General features: G+C 50.0%; 1 protein-coding gene across 4 annotated transcripts; it reads left to right on the top strand.

Annotated features, from left to right (window-relative positions):
* The first annotated feature begins 1,378 nt into the window (after positions 1-1,378).
* Positions 1,379-15,950, top strand: CC2D1B (coiled-coil and C2 domain containing 1B). 4 transcript variants are annotated; one of them, XM_040470237.1, is made up of 25 exons: positions 1,379-1,494; positions 3,058-3,144; positions 4,422-4,566; positions 5,368-5,477; positions 5,840-5,998; positions 6,427-6,552; positions 6,727-6,886; positions 7,098-7,279; positions 7,441-7,516; positions 7,627-7,737; positions 7,820-7,950; positions 8,160-8,232; positions 8,435-8,571; positions 8,873-8,990; positions 9,075-9,250; positions 9,646-9,771; positions 10,279-10,337; positions 10,426-10,542; positions 10,918-10,991; positions 11,137-11,195; positions 11,425-11,476; positions 11,879-11,978; positions 12,145-12,235; positions 13,472-13,601; positions 13,875-15,950. In XM_040470237.1, exons 2-24 carry the CDS (start codon positions 3,079-3,081, stop codon positions 13,598-13,600), a joined length of 2,577 nt encoding a protein of 858 aa, XP_040326171.1. In that variant the 5' UTR covers positions 1,379-1,494; positions 3,058-3,078; the 3' UTR covers position 13,601; positions 13,875-15,950. The 4 variants fall into 4 exon arrangements, with proteins under 4 accessions (XP_040326171.1, XP_040326169.1, XP_040326172.1 ...); XM_040470235.1 differs by having other exon boundaries at positions 8,855-8,990; XM_040470236.1 differs by having other exon boundaries at positions 1,386-1,494; positions 3,062-3,144; positions 8,855-8,990.
* The last annotated feature ends 438 nt before the right edge of the window (positions 15,951-16,388 follow it).

Genomic DNA, 16,388 nt, shown 5'->3' with positions numbered 1-16,388 from the left:
TATTAGAGAAGGTTTCCATGACAATAAGGCAACAACTGGAACCCAAACGCCCCACTGATGGGAATATAAATTGAAACTACCTTGGACATAATTTGGTAATATATAATCTGGAAAATGCAGAAATCCTATGAGCCAGCGATCCCACTCCTACCCTAAAAAACATGTGTACCCCAGAAGTTGTGTACAAGAATATTCATTGTAGGGGTACCTGGGTGGCTCAGTCAGTTAAGGGCAGACTTTGGCTCAGGTCATGAGCTCACAGTTTATGGATTCCAGGCCTACCGCGGGCTCTGACAGCTCAGCTTTCCACTCTATTGTACTGGTTTTTTTCTTAAACTGTGGTAGGCACCCTCGTATTTATGTCAATTCACACAAAAAATAGGAACTATTTATTTTGAGTACCTACCATGTCCATGCATGCACTGCTCTAGGCACCGGAGAGAACTTGGGAGAATTTTATGTTTTTATGGAGCTTGCATTCAAGCAAATATTGTAGATCTGTGTATATATTAAATATTTCATTATAAAACGTTTAATGAGAAGAAATATGGGAGTGAAACTTCAACTTTTTTATTTTTGAAACTTCAAGTTTTAAAGTGGTAAAGACGGTCTCCTTGGAAAATCACCCAAAAGCAGTAAGGAGATGGAAAAGCCCTTTGTCCAAAAAAAACTGAGAGATTTTTTTAAACCTCTAACTACAAACCGCAAAACAGTAATAGCTTAAAAGTTTGGAATTTAGGCAGGTGCGCGTTGCAAGATTTTAAGATGAAGATTCTCTTTAACGCCCCATCCACCCGCCATTTCATCGCCCTGCTTGCTGGTTATAGGCGTTATCTCGGTTTTAAACTGAAGCGACTTCATGAAGAGGTTCAATGAACACTGCCAGTCTTATCTTAGGTGCTCAACCCACCTTCTGACTGGAAAAGGTACATTCAGTTGCTGAATGATTAGGAAACAAATGGTGAGCCCCATTTCTATTTCTCTAGACTCATTTACAAAGACAACACTGACGAGGGTGGCAAACAAGCCCCGCCTCCATTCAGAGTGGGGCGGGGCGAGAGCGTGAGGCCATGTAGGTCTGGAGAGTGCGCCCAGGAGCTTCATACTGGGAGTAGGGGAGGAAGCATAGCGAGGAACTTGTAAATACAAAAGGCAGAGGACGAACCTACTGCATTTGCGCCCTCAGCGCTACAACCCAGCACCAACGACCCTCTCCGCAAGCCTCGCCCTACCTGCCCAAAGGCGCCTGCGCGTTGGAAAACCTCGCCCTTGGAGTCACCTGTTGGTTCGTCACGCCCACCTCGTATTGCGCATGCGTAGTGCGCGCCTTACGGGCCGCGGAGTCACGTGTGAGGGCGCGAGCAGTCTCCCGCAGAGTCGCTTCCTGTCACGGCAGCTGCTGTACCCGCTGCCACTGCGGCCGCCCGGGGGCCGCGGGAGCCCTAGGCGAAGCCGGGTGGATAAGGCCCGGGCAGGTTTTGGATCCGCCGCGAGGTATGCAGCGTACCTGCCCCTCGGCGAGGGGAGATACCGGGCGGCGGGGGAGATGGAGGCCTGGGGCCGGGCAGGGCTGCGCGTCCTGCCGCTCCGGAGTGGGGTCCCTCGGCTTCGCCTCCCCTGCGGCTTCCGCTATCCGCTTCTCTCCAGAATCTGGGCCCAACACCGACGGCCCTACCCGTTGCCCCGGAGCCGCAGACTCGGCATGTCTGACTGACCTCGTCTCTTCCCCAAGTTCGCTCGCTCCGTGCCCCCCGCTCAGGTGACGGCCCGCCATTCATCTAAGTCAGTGAACTCTGACGCTTGGAGTTACCCTGAACGCCCCATCCCGTGCGCCTACAACCAGTTAACCTCGGAGCCCTGTTGATTTTACTCTCTGACGGTGGAATCCATCCGCTTCTCTGTCTCCCGTGCTCCCTTTGCTCACCTCTTTTGCGGGAACGTTGCGAGATGTTCTGTACCGAGAAGGCTTCCAGCCTCCATTCTCCTCTTACCCCTTCCCCTCTTTCGCCAGCGAGTTTCTGAGTCGTTGACCTGGTCCCTTCACGTCCACTGCCCTCAGGATAATGCCAAACGTCCTTGAGGCTTAAAGGTTTTTCTGTTTTGCCCCCTGTAGAGATTACAAGCTTTGCTTGTACCATTTCTTGTCTCACACTTTATGCCCCAGTAATCCCATGTCTTTAGCTTTCTTGTGGAGACCACACTGTTTCTCACCTTAGAACCACTGTCAGGTTGTTCCCTCTTTTTGGAATTCCATACCTCTTCCTTACCTCCAACTTTTTCATGACGCAGCACAAGCATCACTTTCTCTAAGATGCCTTTTCTGTCTGTGCTGGATAATTGGCCACTCCTGGGGATCCCGGTTCCCTGGAGCTACCCTGTGCGGTTTTTGTCCACTGAAGAGGCTGTCCCCACCATGTAAATGTTCTTTGAGGGTTGAGACATGTCAGATTCATTCCTGCTCTCCCAGTGCCCAGCACAGATTTTCACATACTCCTGTGAAAGGTTGTGAGATCTCTGAATCAGAATGCTGAGTCAGATTTCTCTAGAGCAGAATGTCTATTAGACTTTGTGTGGTGATGAAAATGTTCAGTGTTTGTGCTGGCCAGTGGTAGCCACCAGCTGAGGAACTGGACTTTAAATTTTATTTAATTAATTTAAAGTTAAAAGCCATAGATGGCTACCATGTTTGGCACAGTTTTAGAGCCTTTTGGAATCCCACCCAGCCTGTACCAGCCCTGTTCCTGAATCTACTTTCCTATGCCACTCCCCCTCACTCAACCTCTTGGGTTTAATCCAAATTGGTCAATCAGTTCAGTAAGTTTTATTGTGTGTCCACACTCCCCGCTTAAACCCATTAATAGGTGGGTCCCATCCCTTCCATCTCCCATATTGCTTGCTTCATTGCTATGATTCCAGAGTTAGTATTTCATCCTTTGGTGTTAAACATTGCTTTTTTTCTCTGGGAGTTTACTATAACCACACCTTACCACAAGGTTGCAGTATTGGAGGTGGGGCTTATAGGCTGCTCCAGTCTGAGTCTCTTCCTCTCCCCACCAGACAGGTGTCTAGGCTGTCGAGATGCCAGGGCCAAGACCTCGGAAAGGCCCTCAGGCCAGTGGTCAGGGTGTGGCAGCTGCAAAGCAGGTATGGACACACACAGCCTCCTTCACTTCTCGGCCTGAGGTTGGGGGTGGGGGTGGGGGGTGGTCTCTAGACAGCTTGGGCAAACGGGGTCACCTGTTTGACTTCCCCGTTAGTGCAGAGACTTTGAGCAGTTCCTCCTACAGTTGGCAGAGACCCTGTGACTAGCCCCTGCCACCCACCTGTGGGAGATGAGGCCTGAACTCTTTTGTGTTTCAACCCAGGCATCCTCCTGCCATGGCCATCTCCCTATGAGTAATCTGGAGGATTCAGGAACCACCAAATTTAGGGTGTTCTGATGGGGTGTCAGCACTGTTATGGGTTTCTCATTTACTGCCATGATTTTTCTTGCTAGCCAAGGATACCGGGGCTTGAGGACTGTGCCTGGAGAGTTTTGCTGCTTAGGGACACAGGGCTGTGGCCCAGGTGGGAGACAGAAGTCTATTCTCTAATCTGCTCCCTTTATTTCTTCTGGGTCCAAGTCCTGAAACTTCTTAGTCCATTCTTAATGTCTTAAAAGAGGCGAGTAAGGGAGGTTGTGGGATAAAGAGCATACACTGAAGTCATAAGACCTTTATTTTTAAATTCTAGGTCTGCCACTTACAAGGCTGTCTCAGTTTCATCTGAACTTGGAGATAAAAATAGGACTACCTTTTCCTAGAGTAGTCAAATTCATAGAGACAGAAAGTAGAATGGTAATGGACAGGGGGAGGGGGAAGAGGGGAGTTGTTTAATAAGATGAAAAGAGTTCTGTAGATGGATGATGGTGATGGTAGCCCAACAGTGTGAATGGGCTTCATGCCACTCAACTGTACGCTTGAAAATGGTTAAGGTGAGGGGCACCTGGCTGGCTCATTCAGTGGAGCAGGTAGCTCTTGATCTCGGGATCCTGAGTTCAAGCCCCATGTTGGGTGTAAAGCTTTAAAGAAAATGGTTAAGATGATCATTTGTATGTTAGATATGTTTTACCGCAATTAAAATAAAATAGGACCTACTTCTCAGGATTGTGAGAATTAATGAAAATAATTATATAGAGTGCTAAGTACAGTGCCTGGCATCTAGTGCTATTATGTTGTGAGTAATAATAATGGCAGTGTAGTCTTACTGGGTTCTTTATAGTCACCAGGGAGATAATTGTTCCAAAGGCTAATGTTTCAGGCCTCAGTTTCCCTATTTGCACATTGGGCTTCACACACAGTGAAGGAGTCACTGACTGCCTGAGACTGGCCCTGGGGTTGGGCCTCATTGTATGGTTCCTAAGAACCCTTCTCTGCTCTCAGCTGGGGCTCTTTGTGGAATTCAGCCCAGAGGACATGCTGCTGGGGATGGAGGAAACTGAAGATGATGGGGACCTGGAGGCTGAACTACTGGCCCTCACAGGGGAAGCAGGGGCCACTGACAAGAAGCCAGCACCCAAGGGGCAGGGTGAGTTTGTGTCATTGGGCTGGCTCAGTGCTGGGACCAGATGGGTTCAGGCAGGTAGAGAGGTTCTCTCCTCACAACTGGCAGGAGCCCATTAGATATCCTGGTCCTTCTGATATCCATTCTTGTGCAGCATTCCCACCAAGAGGCCATCTTCCCCTGTGCGAAGGGAAGCTCACTCCTCTGACTGCCCCCCTCCCCATTGTGGACAATCAGCAGTCTGATTCTCTGACTCAGGTCTCTGTCTTAGATGTAGCCAGGGCCCAGTACAGAGGAGGGGCTCAGCATGGATGGCATTGGGCACATAATAAATTCACAGAAATTGTGTCAAATGTGTAAGTAGATGATTAGATGAGCCTGGGTTTGAGTCATTGCTCTGCCCCTTACTAGGATTGCACTGTTAGGAAGATTATCTTTGGTTTTATTATCAGTTCACTCTTTAAAATGGAGATCATATTATTTATCTTGCATAATTGTTGTGAAGCTTCAGTGGATGTTAAAAATGTTACATATGTGAAAGGTGTGGTGGGGGGAATGGGTGGACATGTCTATGAATAACTATAACACAAAAATGCCAAGAAGGGAACAGCTTATTGCTTGTTGGAGGAGCCAGGAAGCTTTCCCAGCTGAGGGTCTTTTGAGCTGGGTCACAAAGGAAGAGCAGGAATTTTCCAGATGGGACTTTGGCTGTGGAAGGGAAGGAAGATTTCTACCTGGGTGTGTCTTGCTGTCACAGTGAATTGAAGACACTCCTCATGGACTTTTTCTGAGTTGCCCTGAGCCTCTGTAACCCTCTTCCCTCAGCCCCCCTGCCTATGGCCCACATCGAGAAGTTGGCTGCGGACTGTATGCGGGATGTGGAGGAGGAGGAGGAGGAGGAGGAGGAAGGGCTGGAGGACGATGCAGACTTGCTGGTGCGTCTGCCAGGCTTGTGTCTGAGGGCTCTGTGGTCAAACCTGTGGAGGAGGCCTGGGGTTTGTCTCGTGTGTTCTGAGGTTGAGTGAGTGCCTTGCTCTTTTTGGGCCCATTTTCCCAACTACACTGTGAGACTAATCCTCTTTGGTGTGTGGTCTGAACTATGCATTTGGGGATTTTTAGATTTGTAGTGTTTACTGTTTTTAAGGCTCTCCTTGGTCAGATTAATGGTAAAAAGGACTTTTAGGCACAGTGACTGATATTGGGAAATATTGCTGTGGGGAAAAGGCCCTTTATTCTTATAGCCTATCATGTATATGGCCATGAGGCTTCCAAGCTCCTGAGACTTGTGTCTCCCCAGACTGAGCTGCAGGAGGTCCTGGGTGAAGGTGAGGAGGCTGGGCCACTGGATGGTGATAAGACAGCCAGCCCAGGTGGATCTGAGGAAGAGAAGGGACAGGAAAACATTGAACCTCCAGGACAGACAGCTCTACTAACAGCTTCAGTCCCAGCAGCTCAGGTAGGTTCTGGAGGGATCTTGTGTGCCTTTGATGCCCCTACATGTCTGTGTATAACATGCATGTAGCGTGGTTTGCATAGGAAGGCTGCAATAACCCCTCCCAGGGCCCTCCAGCAGCTGCCCCAAGCAGAGACAAAGCCTGAGAAACTGCTTGGTGGCTGGCCAGCCTCAAAGGCCTCTCTGTTCTCCCAAACCACCCCCTACAGCCATTTCCTGGCTTCCACAGACTGTCCAGGCCTCTGTGTTTGCCTCTAACACGGCCTCTGGCCTCTCCAGTGAGTCTTTGCCTCGTAGCTTGAGGCTTTTAGGCTCTTCCTTCTCCTTGAATCCAAGAGCTCCATTTTCTGGGGCAGCTTCCTTGCAGGGAGGGAGCAGCAGGGGCCTAGCTGGCCCTGGAGTGGCCATGCCCTGAACTGAAGTATCTACAGGCTGGAGGGCCTCGGGGACTGCAGGCTCTGCTGGAGGATCGGATCCACAACTACCGGGAGGCTGCAGCCAGTGCCAAGGAGGCAGGTGAAGCAGCCAAAGCCAGGCGCTGTGAACGTGGCCTAAAGGTGGGTTGGGCCTTGCCAGAGAGCAGGGCTGCGTGGAGTGGGGCAGAGGACAGTGGGTGAAACAAGAGGGGAGGTGCTTCCCCTCTGGCTTGTGGAGGTGAAGGATTCCTGGCCTGTCTTCAAGCAGGGTTCAGGCTAAGATGGCTGGCTGGATTTCTGGGTTCTCTCTCTCAGACTCTGGAGTCCCAACTGGCTGCTGTGAGGAAAGGCAGGAAGATCAGTGAGGATGAGATTCCACCTCCAGTGGCTTTGGGCAAGAAACAGCTGGCCGCCCAGGAAACAGCTGACAGGAACCCTGAGGCAGATGCCCCAGCTCCCTTCATGATGGAGCCAGGTATCTGGAGACCTTTAGGTTCTATCCTAGTTTTGAGTCAGAGCCCATGGCCCACCTCCCCATCCTGCCACACTGTCCATTGTCATCAGATGCACCTTCTCTGAAAGGTTCTCAGGCCAACCAGATCTGTAGGCAGTAGGCACTGGGAACCCATGGTATGTACCTTCTTTGTCCCTCATGCCCCGTCTTCGGCCTTTTTGTTTCTTAATAGACAACCCCTGCCAACCTGAGACAAGCCTCTTGGGCAGTCCTGGCATTTCTGCCCCGTCTGATTCAGACCCAGACCCACAGGCCCTGTTGTCAGCCCGACAGAGAGAGTATAAATTGGCTGCCCTGAATGCCAAGCGGGCTGGAGACTTAGACCGTGCCCGAGAGCTCATGAGGATTGGGAAGGTATGATGTCTGAATCAGAGGCCCTGTATTCAAGCCTTTGTTTCACATAGGGGGCCACAGTGACCTGGAGTAAGTCTGGTCGGGGGCAGGGAGGGAGGGGAGGAGGTTTCAGCCCAGAGTTTACCCTGGTTTTATGCCCACATCTGCTTTTCCTATTATAGAGATTTGGTGCAGTCCTGGAGGCCCTGGAGAAGGGCCAGCCTGTGGACCTGAGTGCCATACCCCCGGCACCTGAGGGTCAGTATGGAGCCAGTGGGGTGGGGCCTGCTCAGGGTGAGGTTGGGGGGAAATTTCAGGGCTGGGGCTGCCCAGGGACCCCCATCTACACCTCTGCTCTGTGTCCCCAGACCTGAAGCCCCTCTCACAGGCTTCCAAGGCCCTCACAGAACCCTCAGTTGTACCCCCAGCAGTGGAGCGAGTGCAGCCAGTGATGGCCCCTGACACTCCAGCAGCCCCAGGTAGGATGGGATGGTGGGACTGTGGAGTGGGGGACCTGGAGAGAGGCAGCAGAACTGACACCATCTCCTGTATCCTTTCAAGTGGTCCCTGCTGAGCCACAGACAGTGCTGGATGCCCTGCAGCAGAGACTGAACAAGTACCGTGAGGCAGGCATCCAGGCCCGGGGCAGTGGGGATGAGCGCAAGGCCCGGATGCATGAGCGCATTGCCAAGGTGGGCCCACAGCTGCACAACCCCTGCCCCATGTCAGCCTTCTGTTGCTGCAGTTAGTCCTGGTCTTTGAGTCTCCATCTATCTGTCTCTCTTTCTGGACTTCCTACTGCCTCTGGGGTCTTTTTCCTTCTGGGACTGCTTTCAGTCTTCCTCTCCCTGTGTGGGGCCTGTAGACTGCAGCCCACTGTAAGTTCTCCCTTCCCTTGCAGCAATATCAAGATGCCATTCGAGCACACCGGGCAGGACGGAGAGTTGACTTTGCTGAGTTACCTGTTCCTCCAGGTGAGTGGGGCTTGGCCTAGGGGCTTTTTGAGGAGGTCTCTGAGCAAGAAAGGGGGAAGGGGAAATGATTTCTCCTGTATCTGCCTCTACTCTGTGGGAGCCACCTCTCCCAGCCATGGCCAGGAAGACCCAGCCAAGGCCCACAGCAGCCTGTGCTTCCCCAAGGCTACCTATCCTCTCCCAGCTGTCTTTTCTTCCACAGGATTCCCCCCCATTCCTGGCCTGGAGCCCATTGTGGGCACTGATGGGGATGTAGTGGCAGCTACTTTAGCAGCTGCCCAGAAACTGGCTTCCTCGGAGGATACAGCCCCAGCAGAGGAAAATGAGGATGAGGATGAGGTTTGGCTCAGGGCCTGGGACTTCCAGGGGCTGGTGGGGGGAAACCCCAGATGAGGGGTAAACCCAGACCCTGTTGTTATCCATACTAACAAGCCCGGGGAGGTAGGTATGCTTTCTTCTGCTTTACAGAGAAAAAACTTAGCCAAGGGTACCCAGCTAGGGGTTAGCAGAGCTAGATTCAAACCAAGTCTAACTCCAGAGCCCTGGTTCAGTCCACATAACCCTGTAAGTTAATGCAGCCTTAGGAGGAGAGCCTGGGTGGGGAACAGATTCTGTGTGACAGCTTCCCGGGAACATGCAGGATAAGCTCCCAGCCCAGGCCCCAGTGGCCAAGAAGCCAGCACAGCCTGTGGTCCCTTCATTCCGTGCCCTGCCAGAGACCAAGGCCTCGAGTTCTAAGGAATCATTGAGTCCCTCTGGTGAGTTGGGGAGAAGAGGGATGGAAGAGTGAAGACTGTAGTGAGGGACAGGCATGATTCTAACCATTATCCCTTGCCCTTCAGTGCGCGAGCAGCTGGCATTGCTAGAGGCACGGAAACTGCAATACCAACGGGCAGCCCTGCAGGCCAAGCGCAGCCAGGACCTGGAGCAGGCCAAAGCCCATCTGCGGGTAGCCAAATGCCTTGAAGCTCAGATCACCCAGGTACGACGAGCTGGCCGACCTGTGGACTTCTCCAAGGTGAGTTTCACTTGTTTAAGCAGCTGGACTTTTCAGGCAGAGGAGGCATTGGCAGGCTTGACAGGCAGCGCGGTGAATGAAGCAGCTGCTTGGAGGGGATGCGATGCAGATAGGATGCAGACAGAAAGAGCTTGTTGCTTATGCTGCTCTACCCCATTGCCCGAAGAGAGACCAGGGAAGGCCAGGCGGGCTGCCTGTGGTCAGAGATGACGAGGCATGGCAAGGCTAGTGGAAAGCAGAGCAAAGCTTGGGATAGAATGGGGAGGCAATGAGTTCCCATCACTGGAGGTTAGTAGAAACTGGAGAAACATTTAGTTTTGCTTCTGCATTTGTTAGGCTCAGTAGAGGAATAATCTGACTCTTGGGGCCCCTGAGGGGCCTTGTGACCTGAGCAGGTCCCTTCACCCTTGACGGATGAGGAGGGTGACTTCATCCTTATTCACCATGAGGACCTGCGACTCTCCCAGAAGGCTGAGGAAGTATATGCCCAGCTACAAAAAATGCTTCTGGAGCAACATGAGGTCTGTGGACTGCTGGTCTGTCTTCCCCTTTCAGTGCCCACAGCATCCTTTGGGTAAAGTTATGGGGCCCAGATCAAATAGGCCTGGATTCAAATTCTAGCTCTTCCACTTACTGGTTGTGTGACAGTGGGTAAAGTACTTTATAGATGGGAGAAAGAAAGTTTCAAGGGAGATGGATATAGATGTATATTTTTGTATGTGTATATCTATCTGAACTGCTGCCTTTAAGTCTGCTTGTGAAGTGATGTTTCTATTAGGTTTTGAAGGAAAAATAGGAGTTTGCTAAGTGAATTTTGGGGAATGGCTATCCTCAGGAAAGGAAACAACAAAAACTTAGGCAGAAGAGTCTGATGGAACTTGGGAACAGTGGCCTTGGATATGGTAGGTGTTGGGAGAAGGAGGGGTGAGGCTACAGAAGAAGGTTGGGACTTTCAGAAGTCAGGCTTCAAATGCCAACCTAGATGTTCCACTGTGGGCTCTGCAGTCACTCTGGGCCCTTGTTTTTAGAAGTGCCTGCTATTCTCCAAGCAGTTCATGCACCAGGGCAATGTGGCCGAGACTACCCGGTAAGTGCAAGGCCTCGGGCTGGGGCTTATTGGGTGGGAAGGAGAAAGTGAGCCCTGCAGTGCTGACATGCCCACCCATCCCTGTCAGGTTTGAGAAACTCGCTCAGGACCGTAAGAAGCAGCTTGAGATCCTGCAGCTGGCCCAGGCTCAGGGCCTTGACCCTCCCGGCCACCACTTTGAGTTGAAGACATTCCAGACTGTGAGGTGCCAAAGCCTAAGGGAAACAGTGGCTCCATGCAGGGATAGGACAAGGGACTGGAGACTTAGGCCCCTATAGTGAGGCTTCCCAGGCTTGGCCTGGCCATAGGCGCTGGGGTTGGGAGGAGTGGGCTTAGCTACCTGCCTGTGAGAAGCTCAGAGCTGGGTGGTGGCTGTGGAAGGAACTCTGGACTGGAGATCATATAGGTCTGAGATCTATCTGTATACCAGCTCTGCCACCGTTAGCCCAGACAATCTTTGCTTCCCTGGGCTTACTCTCCTGACCACTTCTCCACTGGGCAGGCAAATAGGCACTGGAAGAGAGGACCTTTTCCTACCACCTGCTTCACTTTGTACTTTCTCCTTGTTTCTTGGCTGTAGGATCTTCTCAGAACTCAACAGCACAGAAATGCATCTGATCATTGTCCGGGGAATGAACCTCCCAGCCCCTTCAGGTAGCCCAAGAGCCACCTTTACTTCAGACTGTTGCCCAGACACTTCACCCCCGGTCAATATAGAGAGGCATTGGCTCATCCTCCATAACAAGCACTAGGCTCCGTGGTACTTCTTCTGACCCTGACTCTCATTTCTCCTTCATAGGAGTGACTCCTGATGACTTGGATGCTTTTGTGCGGTTTGAGTTCCACTACCCTAACTCGGTGAGGTTCAGGGAGAGGTAGGATCCCCTGACACCCATCTTCCATCCAGGACCCTGTGCACAATTTCTCTGCATTCCCTGGGAGGTCTGGCTACAGGGAGCGGTTTGAAGACCCTTGGATGCATTCTTCACAGGGGGAAGTCACTTCCCTCAACATTTAGCCTAGAGTTCTTTGCCCTATACAGCTGTTTTTTCAAGCTATCCTTACCTCTCCCATCTTACTGCTCTAGGACCAGGCTCAAAAAAGCAAAACAGCTGTGGTGAAGAACACAAACTCTCCAGGTGAGGACCGCTTTCTCTTCTCTCTTATTCTCTGATATGTGTGCAGCATTTTTTTTTCAGAGTGCTTTCAGATCTGTTCTTAGCTGGTTTACTCAACTTGGGAGATAAAAGTAGTTGGGGAAACTGAGGCTCAGAGAGGTAGAGGGACTTGCCTAGGGCCCCATAGCAAGGAGGTGGTGGAAATGGGAGTTGAATCTCATTTTGGTATAATCTGTGTCTAATAAGACTACAAAAATTGTCCGAGTGGACTTTCAAGGCCAGGACCTAGATGCTCTACCACCCTCTGATGCAGTCCCTTTGAATTGCTGGCAGAGAGAGGGGAGGCCAACTCTGGACCTCTGTTTCCACTTTCTCAGGAAATCCCTGGGAGCCCACGCCACTTCTTGTCTTCTCCCATTGCAGAATTTGATCAGCTCTTCAAACTAAACATCAACCGAAACCACCGGGGCTTCAGGAGGGTGATCCAAAGCAAAGGAATCAAGTTTGAAATCTTCCACAAAGGGTGAGGCCCTTGTCAGGTACATTGCCAAGATGGGCTGGGTGGAAGGAAGGGCTTCTGTTGCTGCCCCTATTGCTATTCAGTCTTCCTGCATTGGGCACAGCCAGCTCATTCCTGCCTTCCCTGCTTTTCCCAGTCCAATATACCCTGCTGATTCTTGGTTCCCCAGATCCTTCTTCAGAAGTGACAAGCTGGTTGGCACAGCCCACCTGAAGCTGGAGCGGCTGGAGAATGAGTGTGAGATCAGAGAGATTGTGGAGGTAGGATGGGCAAACCAGACGACTTGGCAAATACCCCACATTCACTGAACATCCACTCCCTACTGTAGGTTTTTTGTGCCCATTAATGAAAAAACATCCACAAATGCGCTGTAGACTAGGTGCTATTCCTGTTTCACAAATGAAGAGATTTAGAGGATCTGAGAAAATTTCATAGCATCACAAGAAGCAGTGATACTCTTTCCACAATACTCTGAGTTACCTAAGCTCCCAGGTATGGTGGCTCTTGAGGGGTCTGATCATTGCTGTCAACTTGGCATACATAAATTCCTAGGTTTTGGGGGGCAGAGTTGTGGGTGGGGCAGTTGTCTAGCCATCATGAAGAAGTGGAATAGGCTCCGGACATAAAGCTGATAAGGTAGTTCCAGATTGGGGGCCCACAAGAATGCAGCTAGTCTGTGTTTAGGGATTGGCTCCAGACAGCTCCTTAAACTTGTATGAACTTACGTGAATTTCATAGGCAGGGACTCTGAGAGCTTGTCTATGACAGGTGAGGAAACTAAGGTCCAGTGACAAGGGTGTTCCGTAAGCACAAATATTGTGTTCCTGGCAGACCTCAGCCCAGATCCTTGCTGATGCATTTGTAGGCCAGGGCTTTTCCCTCTACAGTGTGCCTGCCCTCACTCCCTGCCTGTTTTGGGGGGGCCCGGTGGGGGGATGTTCTTAAGCCAGGTCTGCTCTGTGTTTGCCCAACTACAGGCAGACTTCTTGAGCCTGTAGTCCTGCTTTGTACTCTAGCAGCCCAGGCTCCTGCTTGGAAGGAAGGGAGCAGTGTGATGGGTGGAAAGGAACTCTTGGCCTGGGTTCTAGTCCTGACCTTGCCACACGGTGGTTTCGTAGCCTTACCATTCACTACTTTCTGAGCCATCTGTGAAGTATGGGTTTGGGCTTAGTGGTTTTCAGGCTATAGCATGAAGCCAGAGCATTTTTTCCAGGAACTGTGAGGAAACTGAGTGGGCAGAGCTCTGGGTTTCTTGTCTCTTTAGAGCATTGACACTTCTTTGGATTTCCATGTTAGTTTTTATAAGACTTAACCACCAAAAAGCAGGTTTTATAAGACTAAAACCACCAAAAAGCAGGAGGGCAGCATTGTCATGGAGACTCTTGTGTTGACACTGAAGGACAGTTGAGCTCCTTTCTTTCCTGTGAGCATAGGGAGCGGTCTGCTCCCAGCCCCTGGCCCATCTCACTTACCATCTCCCTCTGTGGTCCTCACAGGTCCTGGATGGAAGGAAGCCCACTGGGGGCAAGCTGGAGGTGAAAGTGAGGCTGCGGGAGCCTCTGAGTGGCCAGGATGTGCAGATGGTCACTGAGAACTGGCTGGTCCTGGAGCCCAGAGGCCTATAAGGTGGGCATCCATCTAAGTCCTCAAGCTTCTGCCCTCAGAGACCCTTCCAGTACTCCCCTCCTATCTGGGGAGAAGACGTAGGAATTTCTCATCTGTGAGGACAACTAGGAGGCAAAACTGTTGGGTAGGGCTTGGGCTGAGTTTCTCATGATCCTCAAGAGAACTGGGAAGGGAAGTTAACCTTCCCAGGTCTGTCACAGGAAATCTTTTCTAAACTGTTAGCATATTCACTGCGGTTTAGACTTACTGTGTATGCTTTGTGCCCTTGTGCAGGAGATTGTCAGTACTGGGAGAGGAGTCAGGCCAGCAACTGTGTGCAGGAGCATACTTTTCTCAGCTCTGCTGGCTACAGAAGCCTTTGTACATAGGAAGATGCTGCTACTCAAGCACCAAAGATCTGTTACGTATGTGCATTACTGACACACAGCAAGGTCTTTCCTGTTGCTGGCCCCTCCCTGGACCTCCACAAAAGCAGGCCTGGATTCCAGGAGTCCCCTCCCCCCTTCCCTTGCCTCCCCCTCCCGCTGAGAGAAGGCAAGGACAGCCTCATCGCTCTGTGACTGAGTCTTACAGCCCCTTAACCCCTGTTTGGCAACTGTGTGGAGCTTACCACAGCCTCCAGTTGCAACGTTTCTGGATGTGCCTTTAAAAGATCTAACTAAGGGATGGGAGAACTTGAGGGTGATCGGGAAACCCCCTGCCTAGGGTGCAGGCAGGGTTCCGTGACTCCTGCTTAGTCAGTGGCAGCCTATCCCACATGACTCCGTTTACCCCAGCTGTGCCTGTGCCTTGGTTCCTGACTGCTGCTGCACTCGCCTCCCTGCTTCCCAGAGCTTCAGTGGAGGAGGAGGGAATGTGTGGTGGGAAATAAGGGTGAGGTTGGATCTCGGGTTTGGTCCATGCATTTAAGACTAAATGACTGTTAACTAGAAGAAAAAAAAATAATATATATATATATATATATATACACACATATACATATATATATGTATGTAATTTTATGTAGCCGTTTTTATTTAAGAAACTAGATCTAATTCATTATAGGGGTTTTACACTCTATATGAAGAGTGATCATCAAAGTCCTAAATAAAAGCCCTGTTCCCTGTCACTTTTAAAGCAGGAGTGGCAGTAACATTTGTTAATTGACAGAAACTGCTGCTATGGCTTCCTCTTTTGAGAGAGGGCAAGGGGAAGCCTTGTGTCTTCCGAGGATCAGTGAGAAGAATCCCTTAGTTCCTTCCTAAGAGATCCTCCTTTGGCTTTGTTTTTCTGAATGGATGGAGACGATGGAGGGATTTATAAATTACAATAGATTTAATATTCAAAACTGCAATATTTTGCATTTCTTAGAAATAAACTTTAATATCTCATTTCCCCCCCTTTTTTTGAAGCATTAACTTAGGTTCAACAAAGCATTCCTCAGGATTTTTTAAAGGCTACGAGTGAAGCAAATACATTCAGCTTACTGGTCACTATAGTATTGCATAAGCACAGCTCAGGGATTGAGCTTTTATGTGTCTTTTCCCAGGATAGGGCTGGACCATGCTTCCTGCCCTTAAGAGTAGAGCTGTTAGTGGATAACAGGACAGGAATGACAAGACTGTTTTCTAAAAGCTTTCTGGCCAGTCTTACTTACCTATGTGTGAACTACCAACATTTCCACAGATGTGAGATTTAACACTTCATTGCAATCCTATCTGTGTGTCAAACAAGCAGTAATCTAGAATTAAAAAGGATTGTTGGGCTTCTTAAGGTGACCTAGAGCAAAGAGGGGTGGTCAGGAGGGTTCCTGACCCAACCTAGTCTTCCCCTAAGGGTTTGCACCCAACATGGTGCTTACTAAGAGGGCCACGTGGACAGCTGTGGCTATTTATCCTCAAAGGTTTCAACAACCAGCCCTAGGGATTTTTGAACCCAGGCCTGTGCTAGAAATGCCCTATTCCAATGTGATAGGAAGTTTTCTGTGCCTCAAGGATTTCCCTTCACAACCTGTTCTACTTCAGTCTGTTTCATTACCCTTTGCTTTTGGAAAACAGAACCTCCAGGCTAAGGAAGGCAAGACAAAGCCGCCCATTGGACTTGGAAACTGAGATTCTTAAAAGGCCTTTGTTGCAGCCAAGGCATGCAGGGGTCACTGGTAGTGGGAGGAGCCTACTCCGCCTCCTTGTCCCAAGATTTGTCCTAATGTAACAACCAAACATCAGAGATCAGTGATTCCTGGGCATTTGGGAACCAGGCACAACCCAAATAGCTTTACATTTTAAATTCTTCTATCTAGCGCAAGACATGCTTTCTTCAGAATTACTGAGATGAACAAAATATGGAATAAAATATTTTTTTAGAAATTTATCTTATTAAAGGGCAAAAATATTTTGTGACTTTAACATTACTTCCCTTTCTTACAGCACCGTTGTGAAACCTGCATTATTACTTCTAAATTCTGAGCATGTTTTCTAAAGGTTTCTGGGCAGCTCCTAAAAGATTTTGTCCCTTAAGTAAAAGTAGTTCCTTTTAGGATGAAACTGTGGGGCTGAGACTGGTAGAGCCAGGAAGCTTGCACCTGGTCCAGTGCCATCACAGATTCTTCCCTCTCAGGGCCTCAGATTCCCGAGCTCTAAACTGGGCATTATCATTCCTGCTCTATTCTTTGGCCTTTCTGGCCATTCAGTCCCTAAAAATCTCATTACCATTATTATTAAAATAGAAACCACTACCACAAACATGTTATAGAAACAGTGTTCACATTGCTTGATGACTGAAACACATTAGATGCAAAAATTATTCCCC

This window comes from Herpailurus yagouaroundi, unplaced genomic scaffold (genome assembly GCF_014898765.1).
Source record: "Herpailurus yagouaroundi ecotype Mexico unplaced genomic scaffold, PumYag 77, whole genome shotgun sequence".
In the NCBI taxonomy this organism is placed as follows: Eukaryota; Metazoa; Chordata; class Mammalia; order Carnivora; family Felidae; genus Herpailurus; species Herpailurus yagouaroundi.
This window is presented reverse-complemented; position numbering and strand designations above follow the sequence as displayed.

What these genes read in the sequence shown, in the direction of transcription:
- CC2D1B (XM_040470235.1), top strand. Translation starts at nt 3,079, where the DNA reads ATGCCAGGGCCAAGACCTCGGAAAGGCCCTCAGGCCAGTGGTCAGGGT. An exon ending in AGGACGATGCAGACTTGCTG is followed by an intron (nt 5,478 to 5,839) that starts GTGCGTCTGCCA and finishes GTGTCTCCCCAG; the next exon opens with ACTGAGCTGCAGGAGGTCCT. An exon ending in TGAGTTACCTGTTCCTCCAG is followed by an intron (nt 8,233 to 8,434) that starts GTGAGTGGGGCT and finishes TTTCTTCCACAG; the next exon opens with GATTCCCCCCCATTCCTGGC.